Here is a 21,280-nt window from a genome sequence, read left to right as displayed (position 1 = left end):
GTGATGTTCCCCTTCCCGAGTCCAAGTGATCTCATTGTTCAGTTCCCACCTATGAGTGAGACTATGCGGTGTTTGGTTTTCTCTTCTTGTGATAGTTTGCTAAGAATGATGGTTTCCAGCTGCATCCATGTCCCTACAAAGGACGCAAACTCATCCTTTTTTATGGCTGCATAGTATTCCATGGTGTATATGTGCCACATTTTCTTAATCCAGTCTGTCACAGATGGACATTTGGGTTGATTCCAAATCTTTGCTATTGTGAATAGTGCCACAAGAAACATACGTGTGCATGTGTCTTTGTAGTAGAATAATTTATAATCCTTTGGGTATATACCCAGTAGTGGGATGGCTGGGTCATATGGTACATTTAGTTCTAGATCCTTGAGGAATTGCCATACTGTTTTCCATAATGGTTGAACTAGTTTACAATCCCACCAACAGTGTAAAAGTGTTCCTATTTCTCCATATCCTCTCCAACACCTGTTGTTTCCTGACTTCTTAATGATTGCCATTCTAACTGGTGTGAGATGGTATCTCATTGTGGTTTTGATTTGCATTTCTCTGATGGCGAGTGATGATGAGCATTTTTTCATGTGTCTGTTGGCTGTATGAATGTCTTCTTTTGAGAAATGTCTGTTCATATCCTTTCCCCACTTTTTGATGGGGTTGTTTGTTTTTTTCTTGTATATTTGTTTGAGTTCTTTGTAGATTCTGGATATAAGCCCTTTGTCAGATAAGTAGGTTGCAAAAATTTTCTCCCGTTCTGCAGGTTGCCTCTTCACTCTGATGGTAGTTTCTTTTGCTGTGCAGAAGCTCTTTAGTTTAATTAGATCCCATTTGTCAATTTTTGCTTTTGCTGCCGTTGCTTTTGGTGTTTTAGACATGAAGTCCTTGCCCATGCCTATGTCCTGAATGGTACTACCTAGATTTTCTTCTAGGGTTTTTATGGTATTATGTCTAACATTTAAGTCTCTAATCCATCTTGAATTAATCTTTGTATAAGGAGTAAGAAAAGGATCCAGTTTCAGCTTTCTACTTATGGCTAGCCAATTTTCCCAGCACCATTTATTGAATAGGGAATCCTTTCCCCATTTCTTGTTTCTCTCAGGTTTGTCAAAGATCAGATGGCTGTAGATGTGTGGTATTATTTCTGAGGACTCTGTTCTGTTCCATTGGTCTATAGCTCTGTTTTGGTACCAGTACCATGCTGTTTTGGTTACTGTAGCCTTGTAGTATAGTTTGAAGTCAGGTAGCGTGACGCCTCCAGCTTTGTCCTTTTGACTTAGGATTGTCTTGGCAATGCGGGCTCTTTTTTGGTTCCATATGAACTTTAAAGCAGTTTTTTCCAATTCTGTGAAGAAACTCATTGGTAGCTTGATGGGGATGGCATTGAATCTATAAATAACCTTGGGCAGTATGGCCATTTTCACGATATTGATTCTTCCTATCCATGAGCATGGTATGTTTTTCCATTTGTTTGTGTCCTCTTTGATTTCACTGAGCAGTGGTTTGTAGTTCTCCTTGAAGAGGTCCTTTACATCCCTTGTAAGTTGGATTCCTAGGTATTTGATTCTCTTTGAAGCAATTGTGAATGGAAGTTCATTCCTGATTTGGCTCTCTGCTTGTCTGTTACTGGTGTATAAGAATGCTTGTGATTTTTACACATTAATTTTGTATCCTGAGACTTTGCTGAAGTTGCTTATCAGCTTAAGGAGATTTTGGGCTGAGACGATGGGGTTTTCTAAATATACAATCATGTCATCTGCAAACAGGGACAATTTGACTTCTTCTTTTCCTAACTGGATACCCTTGATTTCTTTCTCTTGCCTGATTGCCCTAGCCAGAACTTCCAACACTATGTTGAATAGGAGTGGTGAGAGAGGGCATCCCTGTCTTGTGCCAGTTTTCAAAGGGAATTTTTCCAGTTTTTGCCCATTCAGTATGATATTGGCTGTGAGTTTGTCATAAATAGCTCTTATTATTTTGAGGTACGTTCCATCAATACCGAATTTATTGAGCGTTTTTAGCATGAAGGGCTGTTGAATTTTGTCAAAAGCCTTTTCTGCATCTATTGAGATAATCATGTGGTTCTTGTCTTTGGTTCTGTTTATATGCTGGATTACGTTTATTGATTTGCGAATGTAGAACCAGCCTTGCATCCCAGGGATGAAGCCCACTTGATCATGGTGGATAAGCTTTTTGATGTGCTGCTGAATCCGGTTTGCCAGTATTTTATTGATAATTTTTGCATCGATGTTCATCAGGGATATTGGTCTAAAATTCTCTTTTTTTGTTGCGTCTCTGCCAGGCTTTGGTATCAGGATGATGTTGGCCTCATAAAATGAGTTAGGGAGGATTCCCTCTTTTTCTATTGATTGGTATTTGTGAAGTGAGACTATGTTATTTGCAGCTCTGTTGTAAGAATTAAGTAAGATTTTGTATTTACCAAATGTATGGTACATGCTAGCTTAATTCTACCTTCCAGCTAAGCTGGATGCTTCACTGATGTTCCATAATGCACACCGAACCCATTCCTACCTCCACAGCTTCAACCCTCTTATTTACCTTGCCTGGACTCTCCTCTCCCCACCCCCATTTCTGCCTGTCAGATCATATGCATCCTTCCCCAACCAGTTTCTAAATGCCGCCAACCTTTGGCATCCAGGTGTGAGCCCTACTTCCTCTGAACTGTTAAGTAATTCTTGCACTTTATTTCAAAACTCATGAGACATTTGACATTCCTACCTCACATTCTACTTTCATATATGCCATGTCTTCTTATGGGCTTTCATGTTCATCTTCCTTACATATCCTATTTACTTAACAAATCATTTTTAAATGACTAAAAGAAATGACTAATCAATCAAATAAATAATGACTGTTGCCCGGACCGGCACAAGACAATGGAAAGTGATTAGAAAGTGATGAAATGATTTAAACAAAGAGACAGCAAAGACACTTCATATTTTGTGTGCTGATTTTTTAATGAACATCTTATAATCTTACAAAATAACTGGCTGTAGCTGTTTTACATTACAATACAGTAGATCAGCTCCTTTCACTACATTCCCAATCAAGCCATCCCCTTGGGTGTTAACTAATGCACTCAATAATGATCACAAAGAATACAGGAAGTGCCAAGTTCAATGCCTTATAATAGAAAAAAAGAGAAGAAGAGAATCAGGAAGAGCTCTTTACTTTCACAGTCCCCTTACTTTCATTTCTGTCAGTATCTGCCCATTCTCCTCACCCTGTCCCCTTAGCTGCCTTTCTGATTGGAAGCTGTCATGTCAGTTGTCAGAGCCAGCTAGCCCTGGGCCACCTGGGCACAATCAAACACACAGAAGAGTCTCTGAGAAAGGCTGTCAATGACCACATGGGTGGATAAGAGCAGCAGAATGTGGACCACCACATGGAGTGAGTGTGAGTTGATGTTGCTGGGATCTGTGACCACAGCGTCTTAGTCCTTCCACTTTATCAGTGACCTGAGTTGCTCAAAACATCAGGTCCCAGGAACAAAGACTGGAAGAACCTGCTGTCTCTGAATAGCTATAGCTGACTATGGCTGGGAAGCCTTATAGCCTAAGAGGCTCTTCACACACAACAGGAACTTTCCTTTTGCCTTCCCAGAGCAGTGGTGAATTGCAGAGAATAAAATATTTTAAAATGAAGTTTAAAACAGAAATGTTCTTACTGTTGCTCTTGTGGAGAGACCGCATAAAGACACACACTGGCATGAACCACAGGCTCCATGTTCCTGAGCTGAGTAATGCCCAGGATAACAATTACTCTGCATCAATCTCAGACAAGGTAGGATTCCCCAAGGCAGAACTTAGCACGTGTCCAGCAATTTGGACATTTTCCCCAAGAAAACAATTTTATAAAATTTTGAAAATAGAGTGTCTAAACTTTTCCATTGTCCTTTGCATATTGAAGCCTATCGGAATCCCAAGAATAAATATGTTTGTCTTCTTGGAGGCACTAAGCATGAGTCAAGACAATGAACGGTATCTGAACGACACTTTCTTTATGCTAGCGATTAGAGGACAAAAGGTTTTTTTTGAATGGGTGAACTCTGCTCTTTCCTTTTCCCAGTAACTTTGCCACCCTCATTCCACAACCCACAGATTAATGTGGGTATATCGCCTTATTCGTGTTTTACTCCCTTTCAGGGTATTGTTCTTCCCTACGTGATAGTGTGGATAATATTTCTATAGTTGTGGTAGTATTTCCTATTCCTGTTTGCACAGCCATTGCTCTAGTGTTGATGGGAACAGTAGAAAAACTGTGGTCAAAGCAAAGGAGTGGAAGATGGGAAGAGACCACAGTTGAGCTCTAAATTTTGTCTGTTCTTGGTTTCCACTGGAGAAGAAGCTTCAAGGGAGACAAGCCTCACAGCCTTCCTAAAATGAGTAAAACGAGACTGTTAAACAGAAATTGGCTCCTTACTCTCGTTCCCTAGGGTCTAATCCAGAAACCGTTACAAGAAAATGTAACTGCAATAGACCACATCCCAGTGAGCCTGGGACCGTAAATAGAGAGAGGCTTAATGGGGTCATTTCATGTGCAGTCCATCTATTGGATAAGAAAGGGTAAAAACAAAATGGACCTTAAATAGCTGAAATTCTTCTGTCTTCCCACAGGGTGTCACCCTTGCTCCATGCATTTCTATAACTTGCTCAAGCCATACAAAATCCGGCTCACAGATTTTGTACGCGATACTTCAAGAGAATTTATCTCAGATTCTTCATTGCTCAAGGGACCCACTTTGGTCTTCTTTGGAGACTTGGAACAAGGACCGAGTTTCCCTGATCACTTCCATTCTCATTCCCTGGGCCTGGATTTAACCCTGACAGTTCTTGCCTGTTCTTTCATCTCCTCCTACCTTTCCCCTATATCATTTCCATAACATTTTTCCCCCAGAAAAATCAACATTTGGTCGTGTGACTGCAAGTGACGGCCAGACTTGGAGACTTCTAACAAGAAGTGGGACTACAGGCCAAGTGTGAGGAGCATGTGAGTTCCTGTAATCCTGGTGATCAGAGAATGGGCCATAGTACAAACTTGCTGACTGGCTGACAGCCACACTTGAAACAGGCATGTATGGAAGTGCAGAAAGTCCTGGGTCTCACCAACTCCAATTGGGAGTTCTGAGAAGTGGACACAAGTTAGTATATTCTTTGTGGACAGATATTTAAGAACCATAGTCTAGTTCTCCTGGACCCATCACCAATGGTACTCAGACCCAACTTCCTACGCCTCTTAGTACCACCATTACAACTCTCCATCTCCTTGGTCATAAAATGGGCCCAGCTCCCAGGTCATAACAAAAAGATGATTAGCTTTACATGCTAGCATCCAGAATTTCATTTAACTACTCTCTCTCCTTCTGCACTTCCCATTCAACCTGCCAATCCCCATCCATAGAAAGATGGGAAAATAAGTTGCCTTTCTGTCCTCAAAGTCTCAGCATTCATTTTGAATGTGAACTTTACAGCAGCATGTGTGGAACAATGAATAATTTTTAGCTTAGTAAACAGCAAAAAATATAATATATATAATATATTTATATAATTATGTTTAAATACTTATAAAGAATTAATAACTAACTTCATTATTTAAGGGCAACTACACAAAAAGAAAAAGAGCCAGTTGAGAGCAGACAAGCTCTGAAAGATGGCAATCCATTCGAAATGGGCATTAACAGAGTATCCCTGCCAACTTCTCCTCTAGTATTTTGGTAATGGTTTACAAGTTGGGTGGGACTGAATAGTTGGCAGGGTGTAGAGTGGGGAGCAGGGTAAGAGTTGAAGATAGGATTTAATAGAATATAAATGAGGGAGGAGGGTCCTTATATATCTATTGTATGTCCCCTTCCATGTTAATCAATTGCCACTTTAAAGAAACTTTTGCCTATGATTCTCTCCTACTTGGGCTATTCGATGAACTAGTTGGCACCTATCCATATCCTCTGGCATTTCTTATAAGATCCTTCATGCTCTTCCTCCTTCCTCCATTTCATGACTGTTCTTCATTCACCATTTGTTTCCTCCTGGGTCAGCCTCTCTTTCTTACTGCCTCTGAGGCAGTGGAGGGAGGGGCTTGTTCCCATAGTTACTGATTTTCTTCTGCCTTGGGGTCCCGGCAGGTGCACTCATCCAGGTCACAGTCAGCAGCAAATGGAATGACCTAGGGGAATGAAAGGGAAGTTGAAATGTGATAGCTTCCCACTTTTCAACCAGCCTTCACTTTCCTCACTTGGTCCCAGAGGAACTGTAGAATTATGTGCTAATATCACAAACTGGAAATTAACACACAGTTTTGCCACTCACACATCATGTCACCATGTAGCCTTGGCAAGGTAATTGTTCTTTGCTTCACTTTTCTCATATATAAACTGGGGAGGACAATAGAAACTACCCCAGAGGGTGTTTGTGTGATTTAAATAATACAAGTATAAAGCTCTTCTATATTGCCAAGCATTTATAACTACTATTCTATCAGTTCTAATATTACTACTCATATCTAAAAATCCTGCTCTTACTGTTACTGTCACTTTCCCTGTGAAGTAGGAAAGATGAATAGGTAGCATTAGCATTTTCTCTTTACAAGGAAGGGCAAGAGATGTGGCGTGACTTAATTCAAGGTAATGACACTACTATATGGGAAGCCGAGACTAGCTACAGACTAGCTCTCCGACTCCAAATCCTCAGTGTTCTTGGAACAATAGGAACATCTTTGCCACCCTCACAAAGGATGAGTTTTTGCTCTTCTTGAGTCCAGGATATACTTTGGCTTGGTGGAATAATACATCTCCCCACCCACTGTTTGTGGCTGTATTGCCTTCTTTCTATGTAACTATCTCTTCCTCATGCCAGAGATAATCTGGAAAAAGTTACTCTCTTCTGCTTGCACTGCCACAAACAGATAAATGCTACTTTTTGAGTGTCCATAACTAGTATCAGAGAAAACTGGGCATATGGGAAATGTGATATAAAAGTGGCAATGATTTTTCCCTTTGGGGCATTAACAATCTAATGAGATAAAAATAAATAGGCATATCACATACAATACTAGTCCAAGCACACTAAAGAGATGGGCTTAGTGATTGGGCAAGTGGGTAGGAGAATGGGTGGGGTTGTGTGGGGAGATTTTCCAGCATATTTGCACATTACTTTAAAATGTGATTTAGGAGTCATCGGAGGGGCGAAGTGCCTTTTCTATCCTAATTCCTGTGTATGCTGGCCACAGGCACTGAAATTTATTACAGACAATTACTAGATTTTCAGAGTGTGAGATGGAGAGACAACTGCTTTATTTTTTCCTAAGTTATCTCGTCTTCCTGTACAGAGATAGCTGGCCTGATTTCTGACCTTCGGTCCAAGCTCTTGATCTGTTTCTTAGTTTAGTATTTATTGGTTTTTAGAGCAAAAGAGAGCCAAATTAAATAGTGATATGATGAGCCCCTGAGCACTCTGCATTAAATAAGTTGATTCACATAAGTGGCAAGAACAGTGCCTGCCACATATTGAGTGAGGATTAAACATTAGCGAGGAAGAGATGTAGTATTCAAGTCTGCATGTAGGTGATCATGGTAGGTGTGGTTTTATCGTGGAGACACATACAAGGAAGGAAATAACATCTCTTGCTTATTTCAGATTTATCATATTGACCCAACTAGCTTCAAATACCTTTGGCAGCACTTAGATTTTTATCCATATTATTACAAAATTTCAGCTTATTCTATTTTATAAGGCTTAGCTTGAGCCTATCTGCTAATTTAACAGAGCCAAGAATGACAGGGATAAAGGGCATTAAGAAAGGATTATTGCTCAGGATACAATCCAGAGAGTGCTCAGGTGACTGGTGGCAGCCATTTAACATGTGTCTGCAAGATGCTTGTAATACACTATATAAAATTCTTAATGTAATTATGAAGACGGATAGTAACTGAACAGCACTTTGTTGGTAATCCCACCTCATCCAGGGGTAAAGACGATTACTTTCCCTGCCTACAGAGACATTTCTTGGCCATTGATAAGCACGTATGAGTCTTTCCGCAGCAAAAACCATGGCTTTTCTGAAAGAATCACTGAACCGACAAAGAACTGGGGTTGTCTAAGAACCTATGCTACCCTTAACCCTGTCACTTTAGAAGCTCCAATGTTTGTCCATTATAGTTCCCTCCTAATTGTTGAATACAAATACAAACTCATTATTACACACCATGAAGGAGAGCTAGCCGAAGACCCTGCCTTTATTACTGAAGCCACTGCCTCCCGCATCTCCAGGTTCTCTCACTCACCTTCTTGGAGGAGAGTGTGGAAGAGCAGCAGTCTCCCCCGTCATAGTGGCAGTAGGCTCGGTTGTTGATAGTGTCACACCAACCATCTGCTTGGAAGGGCTGCAGGGAGGTTAGAAGGCAACATCTCAGTACAGTCTTATTTTATCTTGTTTGACTCTGCCACCCCTCCCATCCCAGCATAATCCATAAAACTCCAGAGATATTATAGAAAAGCACCAAAGGTGCAGGATACAGATTGACCTAACATTTGAAAAAATCTCAAGACCACTAGGTCCAAGGAATTGTCACATTTCACTGGCAGCACTGCTCCTGGCCTGCTCTAAGGTCTGAGATAGGTCATTTAAACTCTTTGATCAACTTTTCTGCCTTCTTGTAATAAGAGGTCTTTATATTATGTAGGTTACAAAACAGTTCCACATATTTTTAACTCTGTTGAGCATGGGAGAAAGCCTGTGCAGCAGTGCAGTTGGCCCTAAAAGTCCTGGTTTTCAATGAGGAAATGAGCATGCATAGAGATGACAAGAATTGCCCAGGTCACATAGCAAGTGTCAGATAGAACTTAGATGTCATGTATCTTGACTTTGTACTGCTTCTCACATATTAACCTCCACCCCTCTCCTGGTGCACTGAAGACTGATACTTAGACACCTGAGTAGTCCTTGGGTGCTACGAAGACTCAAATGGTGTCTGTCCAGCCTGCAGTGGTGCTCAGGTTGAGGACACCAGTGCTGTAACACAAATATTCCCACAGGTACAGCCAACTCATGCACAGAAACTAGACACAGGGTTAGAGCAGAGAAAGCTGTACTGTTTCCATCCACTACTGTTACTGCAGTAAGTCAGCATGAACTAAAGTGGGAAAGGGGTCCAGGCCAAACCAGAGTTAATGGAGTGTTTCACCCCAAAAGAGAATGTACAATAAGAACAGCAACAAGTTGTTTAAAAATAGCTCAGTAGCCCAGTGCATTATTTCTCCAGAAAACTACCTCTGGAGGGAAACGCTGTCCTGCTGTATCCTGAAAGGTACATCAGCCAGCCCACCTACTCAATAAACTGGCTGCTCCTCATCCTGAGTGATGCTCAGCCATAAAGTCCTAAGAAACATCTTGTGGTCAAACTCTTTGGGCCACATAACTCTTGAGTTCACTCAACTCAAAAATGGCCATTAAATAACTCAGAGCAATTGAGTTACATCAGAATGAGTTTATCCAAGTTATTACTTCAATGTTTTGATTTATTCTATGGGATCCTGAGGTCATTTGAACATCATTCCAGATGTATACCAGTTTGCCAACCGCTGAGAAGCTGCTACTTGTGGGGTGGAACTCAACAGCTGCTGCACAGCTGCATAGCAATGTCAGTTGTGAGCAGGAAGTGAAAATTAATTCTGTTTTCAACACAGGCCTCACTGGAATAAAAGACAAAGATTCTGTGATGAGCATTTGTCCTTAATGCTGTAACCAGTTATTCTGACTCTAGAGAACTTAGAATAACTATAGAATCAAGACTCAGGTCCTGAACTGCAGCCAAATAATCGAAGTCAAAGATAACTAGTGCATCCTTAACACCTATAGATGCTCTTGGGTTCTCGCAGGATGACTAGATACAACTATGGAGTTTCCCCAGGGTTTTATTTTTCTTTTTTCAAGTGTTTGGAGTGTATCTTATTCATCTAACGCTACATCTGTTACTTTTCCTCCAACCCTGACTGACTCATTGGCAAAACCTAATAGGTTCCTTCTTTTTTTTCCATGTAATTGTCTATAAAAATCTAAGAAGCACCCAAAATACTTTTCTTACATGTATAAGTCTGGTATTCAGAATGGAAATTAAAGGTATATCTAAAGGTATCTTTCTTTTCATAAGAACAATCTAAATATTTGAATGGGTTAGTAAAGGAATTTTTCTTTCTCAAGTCTTCACCAAGGGTCACTTCTAATCTCAAAATCGTTAGAGAATGTATGTTGAAAAGAGCAGTAATGACCTAAGTGACCTTCTCCAGGCCCCACTGGACCTCCTTTGCTATAGCCTGGGAATTACTTCTAAAAGCTCCTTCTCTTCTGCTCTTAAAGAGTCATCTGGAAAGAGAACGAAGTTTATAGAAAAGAGCAGAAATACAGAAAAAAGGCTGGAAAGACCCAAGTGTTTAATTTACTATATACCTATTAGAGTTAATTGCTCCTCCCCCAACCTGCCAAAAACAACCACTCCACCCTCAACAAACAGAGTCTCCTATGGCAACATGTGCCTGGGAAGCTGGACAGTTTGAGTCCAAGGTTACAATGAAAAAAATAGGAAAGGAAAAATGACTAATTGATCCCAAATTTAAAAATATCTGAAGATGGAATATAGACTAGAAAATTTTAATTTCAATAATTGAAAGATGTCAGTCTTAGGATATCACTCTAACCCACAGGCATCTTTTCCAAGAAAAGGTACTGGGTTTGGTTTCTCTGCACAATGTGTACGTAGGTAAACTTCACCGCCTGTATGTATACCTTGCTTATCCTGTAACATCAGAAAATAAAGTGTTTCATATAAGTGCACTTTTCAAATATCTGAAGCTTATCCTGGTAAGGGTCACTTTTTAATTTTTATTTTAACCATCTTGGTAAAAGAAAAATGTCTTTATAAAATGCCCATCTTTTTGCCTTTTAACAACATATAGAACCAAAAGTCATAAACATAACTGTATATTAATTTCACTGTATAGAAAAACTCTCCCCTTTGCTAAATATGCCTCCTTTAAAACACACACACACACGCGCGCGCGCACACACACACACACACATCCCTCAGAGATGATTTATCTTTGAGCCAGAAAGGCAAGCCCTTAGTATTATACCTACAGTGAATACTTAAATCTGAGAGAGCACTTGGACTACTCCTCTTATGATGCATAAGCCTAATGATATCAATTTTCATTGCTATAGGAAGCCTTTTCTTGCCATGGCTTTTTTAACTGTGTTCCAGGCAGATGAAATGGACAAATAATGACTGTGTGCAAGTGGTGGAATACAAAAAGGAAAGGCTGTCAGTCTGCCGTACGAACACCGCTTTGGAAACTTCTCAAAAGCAAACGTAATTTCTTCTGCATGTTATATAACCTGGCGAAGTTTCCCATTTTGAGGCTGCTGTGGGGAGTTAGCCATAGAGATAGTGCGGCCCTGTCTGCTGTCTATGGGTATATACAGTTAGCCATTCAATCATTCCATATTCTTTATTCCACACCTATATGTGCCAGGCATTGTTATGGAGTCACAGAGATAAAAGAAACATAGTTCCAGCCCTTGGGCGGACCCACCATAGCAATTTTTTTTTAGCTCATGTGATAGCTCAGTGTAGCATCAGGATGTGAACAGGAGTTAAATACCTAATCCAGATTTGGGGGGTGAGGGAAATCTGCTTTCAGGAGCTGGCTCCACAACATCTAGGCCCTATGGAGAAGAGCTTAGGACTGGATGATTCTGAGGAATCTGAAAGATCTAAGAAGAAGAAGAAATAGAGGGGTGAGTGGTCTCAGGCTGCCTATTACAGAGCCCAGGCTCTGGAATAGTTCCACAAACATTGACTGACTGGCTGATAAGATCTCTCTTTCTTGAACCGGATTAAGAACATCGTTCTTCCACAGCTTGCAACAGAACTCAAGACCACGTTGATGTTTTAGAAAGGTTAGTTTGGACTTTAGAACTTCTGCTTTACTAACCTACAGGTTGGAATCTTAGCCAAAAGGTACTGTATCTCTAAAGGTAAGGCATGGGACTGAATCCTATTTTATTATCTTGATGAGTGTTTTAGACCAAGAGAGGATGCTAATCAAATTTTCGCTTGAGGCCAAGCACTATTTTCTCTCTTCCACATCATTTTCAAAAAAAAATCTTCTCGTTATGTGAATGACAAATCAGAGCCACTTCAATTTCTTCATATTAATTCGGTTCTATCAGGCCCCAAAGAAGCTTCTTTCCAAAGCAGGCATGGTGTAGTGCCTGATGGAGTTCTTGCAGCAAACAGAAGTTCTATGTAAATGTACACAAATCTGTACACTAATTTTCTTTTTCTCTGGCTCTTCAATGAACGGTGACTTCTGGCCTGATCTTCAATCTCCTTTGCATCCCATGATTTACCTTGTTGTGCCCACATATCCTGGGCTTCATATCCAAATAATGCAAAGAACATTAAGACTAGAGCCCTAGTACAAGCTCTCTCTTAGAATCTCGGGGGCAGAACCTGGGGGGCCTGTAGGGCTCCTCAGGGACTCCTGATAATGAGACCAATAGCTGCTTATCAAAAAGATGAAAGACTGCCAGGCACGGTGACTCACACCTGTAATCCCAGCACTTTGGGAGGCCGAGGCGGATGGACCACCTGAAGTCAGGAGTTCGAGACCAGTCTGACAAACATGAAGAAATTCCTCTCTACTAAAAATACAAAACTAGCTGGGCATGGTGGTGCCTGCCTGTAATCCCAATTACTTGGGAGGCTGAGGCAGGAGAATCGCTTGAACCCGGGAGGCAGAGGTTGCAGTGAGTCCAGATTGTGTCATTGCACTCCAGTCTAGGTGACAAGAGTGAAACTCCGTCTCAAAAACAACAACAACAACAACAACAACAACAACAACAACAACAACAACAGTGAAAGGCGAGCGCTTGTGAGAATGTGGAGGAAAGGGAACCCTTTCAAACTGTTATTGGGAATGTAAATTATGTGATCCAGCAATCCCACAACTGGGTATATATCCAAAGGAAATCAAATTAGTATGTTGAAGTGATTTTTTTGAAGGACGATAAATATATGAAATTCTAAGGCTAGATAACACCTTGAAGATTATTTAGTAGACACCCTTTATTTTACAAATGATGAAATGAAGCCTTAAAATGGTGAACTGTCTTGTTTTCAAGGATAGTTAGTAGCAATCCTGGGAACAGATTCCAAATCTCTAGATATTGGGTCTTCTGTTCTTTCTACTATGCCATACCACCACTATTTGATGGTTTTGTTAGTCTTTTAATTTATTGGGAAAGAAGGGTAATTTAAATACTTTCTGCACCTTTACAAAAGGGGCATGGTACGGGTATATTAAGTGAACCTAGCAATCTAACACAGAGACAAAGAAATGGTCATGCAGAATCTCAATTCCTCTGGACCCCCACAACTTCACTTCCTTTTTTTTTTTTGAGACGAAGTTTCCCTTTCGTTGCCCGGGCTGGAGTGCAGTGGCGTGATCTTGGCTCACTGCAACCTCCACCTCCTGGGTTCAAGCGATTCTCCTGCCTCAGCCTCCCGAGCAGCTGGGATTACAGGATCGAGCCACCACGTCTGGCTAATTTTGTGTATTTCTAGTAGAGATGGGGTTTCACCATGTTGGCCAGGCTGGTCTCGAACTCCTGACCTCGGGTGATCCACCCGTCTCAGCCTCCCAAAGTGCTGAGATTGCAGGTGTGAGCCACCACACCCAGCCCACAACTTCACTTCTATTTTTCTCAGCTGTGGGTCAAGGTTTATCCCAAATAGGCTGCCTGGCACTGTTGCTCCTTCTGAGACTTGGGGCTTGGTATATTCCCCTAGAGGCTGACATCCCCAGGAGGAAGCAACACTATGCTCTAATCCCATCAACAGATGCCTGCAGCCCAGAAACACCTGTTTCCAAGACTCAGAATGCTAAAGCCAAACGTTTTGTTGCCCATTGCTGTCATGTGCGGAAAAAAGGAAATGGTGTTGTTCCACTCATCCACTGTTCATTCCTTGGGATGGAGGGTTCCAATGATGTCACATTTGTGGGTCTGCAAGTCTTCTCGGAAAATGTAAAATTCAAATAGACATATATCAAGATGGATTATGCAGGAATACTTTCTTAGGAACAATCTTCTCTGGAAAATTTCATTTGGCTTCCAGGACTCAGAGAGCTGTCCCTTCTCTGAGTTATGGTATATTTTATCCACATATTTATTATAGAGCTTAACCTCTGGAATGTGTTTTCAAAGGCTTGGGATCTAATCAGCTTTGTAGTCCCAGCTACTAGTTTAGTGACTGATGTAGGTTGTTAACAAATAAATAAATGTGATTGTCCTATTTTGAAGTGGGAGGCAAACTACTTTTCCTTAGCATACTTTATTACCAGATCCTTCCTTTTCATTATTCCTGTACTGTTAGAAAATTTGCTAGGTATGTTACTTTATGAGAATCACATAACTTAGACACAGGTCCAGATTTTCTGGGCATCTAGTCCATTTCTTACTATAAATGCATATACTATAGAGACTGGAGTTGAGATAAATCACATATATATACTCATACACATATATACATATATATGTAGGTCATGTGTATGTATATAATATATACGTAGATCATCTTCTAGGTGAAGAACATGGTACACATCCATCCATTTGGAGGCGTATCATACTTACATTTCAGCCAGGAAGTAGGACAAGGCAGTAGAATATACTATGTAAAAATTACCCCTCTATAAACCATCTAAAATGTTAGATAAAACATAATAGTATTCTCTCAGTTTCACATCTGGCATGATAAGAAGAAAAAGAACATTTCCCAAAGGCCAAAAACGAAGAAACTGTAAACCAGAGCAGAAAGAAAGCAGTAAACCATGGCTGGCCTAGGAATGTTTGCAAATATCTGTGATCAAGTGGTTGGGTTTTAATAGGTGATCTGGAATAAGGGCCTAGGTCTTGGCCCTTTGTAAGGTAGGGAGTTTTTATGTGACCCTGTTAGTACTTGAATAAAAAGACAGTGTTTATGAGGACTGATATGGAATGACACAATCACATTATGATGCTCCACAGGTAGCTTGGCTCACTTGGGAGCCAAGAGATTTGCTCCTGCCTACCAGCTCTGAAGTCTACACGATTCAAATCCAGGCCTTGGCTAAGTCACTAACAGTAAGACATTAAGGATCTTCTGTGTTTTCGGCCAACAGTTGAAGTTGTACAGAGTATCTCCTGGAAGGGCAAGGGTGGAATCTAAAAACAAGAGATGAGAAGATGTAATTGAAAGGAAGGCACTGAAGATACACATCCTGCTGGATGATGAGAGGGATGCCGACTGCACGTCTACTTGTGTGGCCTCTCATGCATCACTGGTCCATGTGTGGTAGGACATCTTCTGTGTAGGACCTCAAACCACTGCCTGTGCAACCCACCAGACCCTCTAAAAAGGCAACTATGTACCTCTGCAGGGGCTGAAAGAGAAGCCTGATTATAATCAGCTTATCTACATTTGACACCAAGATCAAAGCAAAGTCTTAGAAATAATCAAATAGGACAAAAAGCAATCTCCTCTGAGAGAAATCAGATGAAAAAAGAAAAGCAAGCAAATGTAAGATAAAAAAGACATCTTTCACCTGTATTGACTTCACTTACTCCAAGGTATCCAGGGTGTCATAGTTCCTGCCCCAGAAACGATCAAGGCTACAGAGTATGGCAATTAAAAGCACAGGATATGGCCGGGTGCAGTGGCTCATGCCTGTAATCCCAGCGCTTTGGGAGGCTGAGGTGGGTGGATCACCTGAGGCCAGGAGTTTGAGACCAGCCTGGCCAACATGGCGAAACTCTGTCTCTAGGTGCGGTGGCACACGCCTGTAATCCCATCTACTTGGGAGGCTGAGGCAGGAGAATCGCTTGAGCCTGGGAAGAGGAGATTGCAGTGAGCCAAGATCATGCCACTGCACTCCTCCTGGGCGAGAGTGAGACTCTGTCTCAAAAAAAAAAAAAAAAAAAAAAAAAAAAAAAGAAAAGAAAAGAAAAGAAAAGAAAAAGCACAGCATATGGTTTTACATAAACCTATGCTCAGATTCCAGCTCTGCTCCTTACCAACAATTAGAATCTGAGAAAATTTCTTAACAACGAGCAGCAGTGTTCTTGTTAGTGAATGAGAAAAACAGCACCTACCTCACAGAATTGCTGCAAGAAATAAATGAGCAAATGGAGGTGAAACACATAACACAATGCCTGACCCACAGAAAGCATTCAATAATTCATAATTTTATGAAAGCAGCAAGAAAACTACCATTGCTTTTACCATTGCAGGTTGGTGCCTGAATTGTCTCCCTAGAGACTCGTCAGAAAACTTCAAGATTCTGCCACCAACACCTTAGAGTCAAAACCAGTCATGCTTCATTCCTGAGAGCCTCCTGCCCCATTCACTTTTACCACCAATGCATCTACCTGAGTCATGAAAGAGACAGTCAGGTGACAAGGGAAATAGTTTTGAAACTTATAAAAACAGAAAAGGAATGGCCTGATTGGCTCCTGGAAACTAGGGCTCTCTTCAAAAACCACAGTGGTGACTTGGGTGTCTTAGCCTCTGAAAAAAATCCCAAACCATCACACAGATATTTCTTCTCTGATATGTGCTGCAGAAAAACAGGAAGGTGAGGAGACTCTCTGGGACTTACTTTTCAGCCAAAACTAACCTCACGGCCCCTTTCAAATAGTTGCAAATAAAGACTCAAAGTCACACAAACTCTCTACCTCAGTGCAAGCACACACTGACCTGCTTCCCCACGCAGTCTCTCCTCTGGGAGAGAAACAGTTCTATATGAGTGGTCTTGCCCACCTCAAGGCCAGGAGCGGGGCAGTGCTGGTGGATGGAGTTATAGTCCCAAAGGGTGAAGATGGGCAAGACAGTGTTCTGGTGACATTCGTGCACATTTGTGGAAGAAAAACACCAGCTCGAAGTTGAAGCCCGGCTCCTTAAGGACAGAACATCCCTGCATAGGGCCCTACTGAAAACAACAGCACTTCTGCAAGAAGTGGCCCTGCTGTTGAGAGCTGCAGCCTGAGCCTTTCCTGATGGGAATGTGTCCTCGCCCTCCTCTGATTCAGAGGCCTTGCTGATGGTAAGGCGTTGGGTACCTTTTGCCCTATCTCTTCCCTCACCTGTTACCAAACTACACAAGACACACTTTGAAGGTTGTGAAGGCACCCAGTGCTCCACTCCCCTGACCACCTTTATTCCTTCTGCACTGGATCACTCCTTGACCCTTCCACACCAAACCCAACTCCATGTCCTAAAACAAACAAACAAACAAACAAACAAAAAACTTTTGTCTGCTCCTCCATCAGTGTTTGCTGTCCTCCATGTGACCCCTTTTTCTCCAGTGAAGCTGATCCTGTACAATTCATTAGTCAAAATTTTATTCCAGTGATTCCCAGTCCTTTGCTTTGCTGTCAAAGTCTGTTTTTATGGCACTGTCACCCGTCCTCCTCCTCTAAGCACACAGCAATGCTTCTTAAAACGCTGCCCAGGAACAGCAGCAGTCCATCAGGTGGACTCATCGCCAGGCTTCTGCGGTACCAATGTTTGTGAAACAGCAAAGTCTGTGCCGTGGGCTCCTACAAGAATAATGACATACCATCAGACTTCACTGGTGTCTTCATTGCAGGGCTGATAAGCCCATGAGTTCTTGTAATTTCCTTTCTCTTGCTTTCACTGGGGAGTGGTGTAGATGGCCTGCAAGGTCTTCAGATACAGTCTTACTGCATGACATTTGGCTCTCTTCTTTAAACAATCAATGGATTAACAATCATTTGTTTAGGGAATATCCTGCTTCCTTTTCAGCTAATTGGAGCCAACCAACTGTGTTTCAAGGTCAGGCATAGAAACACTGAACACAAGAGGTCCGCAACTCTGCAAGGACCACGGGGGCAGGAACACTTCCATTTTTGTCTCTTTTCTGTTCCCTCTTCCTCCATCAGCAATAAACCCTGTGCATCAGCACAGTATCCAATACATTATAATAGGTGCTTAATGAATATCTGATGGATTAAACTAGTGAATTCTCTCCAGAATTAACTCTATAAAACTAAAAACTCAGAACAGTTCTTGTTTTTCACTCCTCTTACCTTTCCTCCAGGATAAGGTAAACATTCCCCCCTCATCTATTTGTTTGTCTGGTTTTTTAAAAAAAATTATTTTTTAAGAGATGGTGTCTGGCTATGTTGTCCAGGCTGGTCCCAAACCCTTGAGCTCAAGCAATCCTCCTGCCTCAGTCTCCCAAGTAGCTGGGACTACAGGTATAAACCACCATGCCCAATTATTTCCCCTATCTTGTCCCCTTGCCTCCCAGGTATTTGTTTTCACTATCAATTACTCACCCCAAAATATCACATGAAAATAGCTTGGCATGGCCTTCCAGTCATAGGCTCATTCACAGTAGACTCTTCCAGATATCAGACTTAAGGCTACAGATGAATGAAATTGAGAGCAGAATTTCAGGCCACTGCAGGCACCCTGCCCAGTAGGGTGGGACCTTCCAGTGCTTTTCTCTGGTCACCTCTCTAGGTGGCTACTCACTGTGCCCCTCCTCTCTGGGCCCTTGGCCAGCTGTTGCACAAGGGCTACACCCCACATAATTGAAACATGAGGCAGTACATGCTCTGTCTGGATGGAGCTCACATAGCTGTGGGAGATGAAAGGATGAGGAGACAGGTACAAGTCAGGGATAGATAACCTGCAGCTGGGGGAAGAAAGGAAAAGCATGTAACTCTGCAAGAAGGCCTGGGACAGTCTCTTAGGTCCTGTTTGGACTTTGATCCTTTACTTCCCTCCGTCTCTGTCTCGGTTCCTCGGCCAGCCTTCAGTTCATGGGAGGCTGAGGCAGGCCTGAGCTGGTGACCAGAATGTTCCACCACAGCCCCAGCATGCGTGCTCACCCCTGCCTGTCCACCACATGCAGGCACATGCCAGGCAGCCCAGCATTTCTTGGCTCCCAGAGCCTGCCTGTGGAAGGTGACTGGGAATGCAGACTGTGGGAGGAAACAACCATATGCCCTGTTTGGATTAAATATTTTTCTTGGCCCTCCTGCTGTTTGCTGAGCATCTTATTTTTTTTTTTCTTTCTCATTCTCTCTCATTCTCTCCCTCCTTCCTCCTTCCTTCCTTCCCTCTCTTTCTCAGTAATCAAGCACACTGAGAGGAATTTTGAGGAGAAAGTAGAGACTACTAGGGTGAGAATTGTTTAAAGAAAGCACAGCAGTTGACAAGCCTTTTCCCATTCTGATACCACATTCAGCTCTTTATAAAGATGAAAGCGTTTCACTTTGGGGTAAACTAGCTTTAATCTACATTTCTTTGAGTTTTTGTTAGTGTTCTTCCTTCCTTCCCTTCCCTTCCCTTCCCTTCCCTTCCCTTCCCTTCCCTTCCTTTCCCTCCCTTCCTTCTCTCTCTCTCTCTCTCTCTTTCTTTCGTTCTTTCTTTCTTTCTTCTTTTTTTGACAGAGTCTTGCACTGTTGCCCAGGCCAGAATGCAGTGGTGCAATCTCAGCTCACTGCAACCTCCGTCTCCTGGGTTCAAAAGATTCTCCTGCCTCAGTCTCCCAAATAGCTGGGACTACAGGTGCCCACCACCATGCCCAGCTAATTTTTTGTATTTTTAGTAGAGACAGGGTTTCACCATGTTGGCCAGGCTAGTCTCGAACTCCTGACCTCATGATTCACCCGCCTCGGCCTCTCAAAGCGCTGGGATTACAGGCGTGAGCCACCATGCCCAACCTTTTGCTAGTGTTCATAGCACCTGTTTTCTTTCTTTTATTCTCTTTCATATCTATGCAATGCATGTGCATATGTATGTGTATGCAACTGTATACATATATCTGTATGTATATATTTGTATGTACTTATATACACAGACACATAGATGTGGTAAATACATATGATACATATATATGCTTCTCTCTTTCTCATGTATTATATTATGTGTATAATAATAATATATAATCTATATTATAGAACTGTAACATAAAGTATATTTTTACATTATACACACATATAGATGCACACAATTTATCTGAAATCTTCAGGTATAAGGAGCAAACCTAAAGGTAAAACTGTCTTTACAAACTACAAACCATTATATAGAAGCAAAATGCTATTTTTATTTTATATAGGTGTGTGGTGTATACTACAAGGTTTGTACATGTGGTTTTATGAACCCTTGGAATAACTCTGTTATTGGGCCCATTATCATGACCATTTTACAGGTGAAAAAAATAAAAACTGGCGCTGTTAAGGAATATGTCTGATCATAATGTGCCTGATCATGATGATAAGGAATGTGTCTGAGGATACAGCCACTGTCCAGTGTTCAGGCCTGTACCCTGACCATCCTGATATGCTCATGCTGCCTCCAGCATTGCTATCATGTATTAATGATATGCCTCACTCTACTGCTCAGTACTGTACACCTGGTCTAACCTCTCACTGATACTATGAGAACGAGGCAGCCATCTTCTGTCTAAGGAAAAGTCAGTGTCACGGATAGCCATGAGAAATGTATTATACAGTATTTTTTTAAGGAAAAATTGAAAACTTTTTTATAATTATCCAGAAAAAATCATTTACATTTTGCCAAAATTACTTTATACAGTAAATTAACATCTATTTTACTATAAGCCAGGCATAGGTTTAGTTGCTAGAATCCTGGCATATTTGATCAATATATATTTAGTGTGTCTGCTATGTACAAGGCACCACGGAAGGTTCCTGGGTGACAAAGTATTTGCCTCAAAGAAGTCATTGTGGCATGAGTGCTGTGTAATACAGAATCTGAACTGCACCTAAAACCATAGGAAAGAAATCATAGGTAAATGAGGGTCAGTTCCCAGAGTAATTAATGGTACCACTAATAAGAATGATAGCAGTGCAGAAAGAGGACCTGCCTGTAGCATTTTAGAAAAGCTTTATGGGGTACATGGGATTAAACCTAATCTTTGAAGAGTGGATAGGATTTTGGCAGAGAAATAGGGAGAATAACCTCAGCAGGAAGGCCAAATATAAGCTGACATTTCAGATGGAGAAAGAAAATATATATCTGCATTTTTCTGCTTCAAATATTAATGATGCAAGTCTGGAACTAAGTAAAAATCTCCATCCAGAGGAATTTTGTCTGTATTCTGAAGACAATCGGGAAAAACTAAAGTTTTTTTTTTTTTTTTTTTCAGAAGAAGAAATGATAAAAGCT

The 21,280-nt window shown here is 41.4% G+C and overlaps 1 protein-coding gene across 2 annotated transcripts in view; it reads right to left on the bottom strand.

The window, feature by feature from the left end:
- Window positions 1-2,963: 2,963 nt before the first annotated feature.
- The window catches only part of PAPPA2 (pappalysin 2), a 394,482-nt gene continuing 376,165 nt past the window's right edge, over window positions 2,964-21,280 (bottom strand). The window contains exons 23-25 of one of the 2 annotated variants that reach the window (XR_748418.2): window positions 18,418-18,504; window positions 8,306-8,404; window positions 2,964-6,189 (exon numbers count right to left, since the gene is read on the bottom strand). Coding sequence is in view for 1 of the 2 variants with exons in the window: in XM_010367396.2 (XP_010365698.2) it covers window positions 6,115-6,189; window positions 8,306-8,404 (174 nt within the window). In the remaining variant the exon portion in view is untranslated. The remainder of the gene's footprint in view (window positions 6,190-8,305; window positions 8,405-18,417; window positions 18,505-21,280) is intronic. The other variant, XM_010367396.2, reaches the window with a different exon arrangement.

This window comes from Rhinopithecus roxellana, chromosome 8, assembly GCF_007565055.1.
Source record: "Rhinopithecus roxellana isolate Shanxi Qingling chromosome 8, ASM756505v1, whole genome shotgun sequence".
Taxonomy (NCBI): Eukaryota; Metazoa; Chordata; class Mammalia; order Primates; family Cercopithecidae; genus Rhinopithecus; species Rhinopithecus roxellana.
This window is presented reverse-complemented; position numbering and strand designations above follow the sequence as displayed.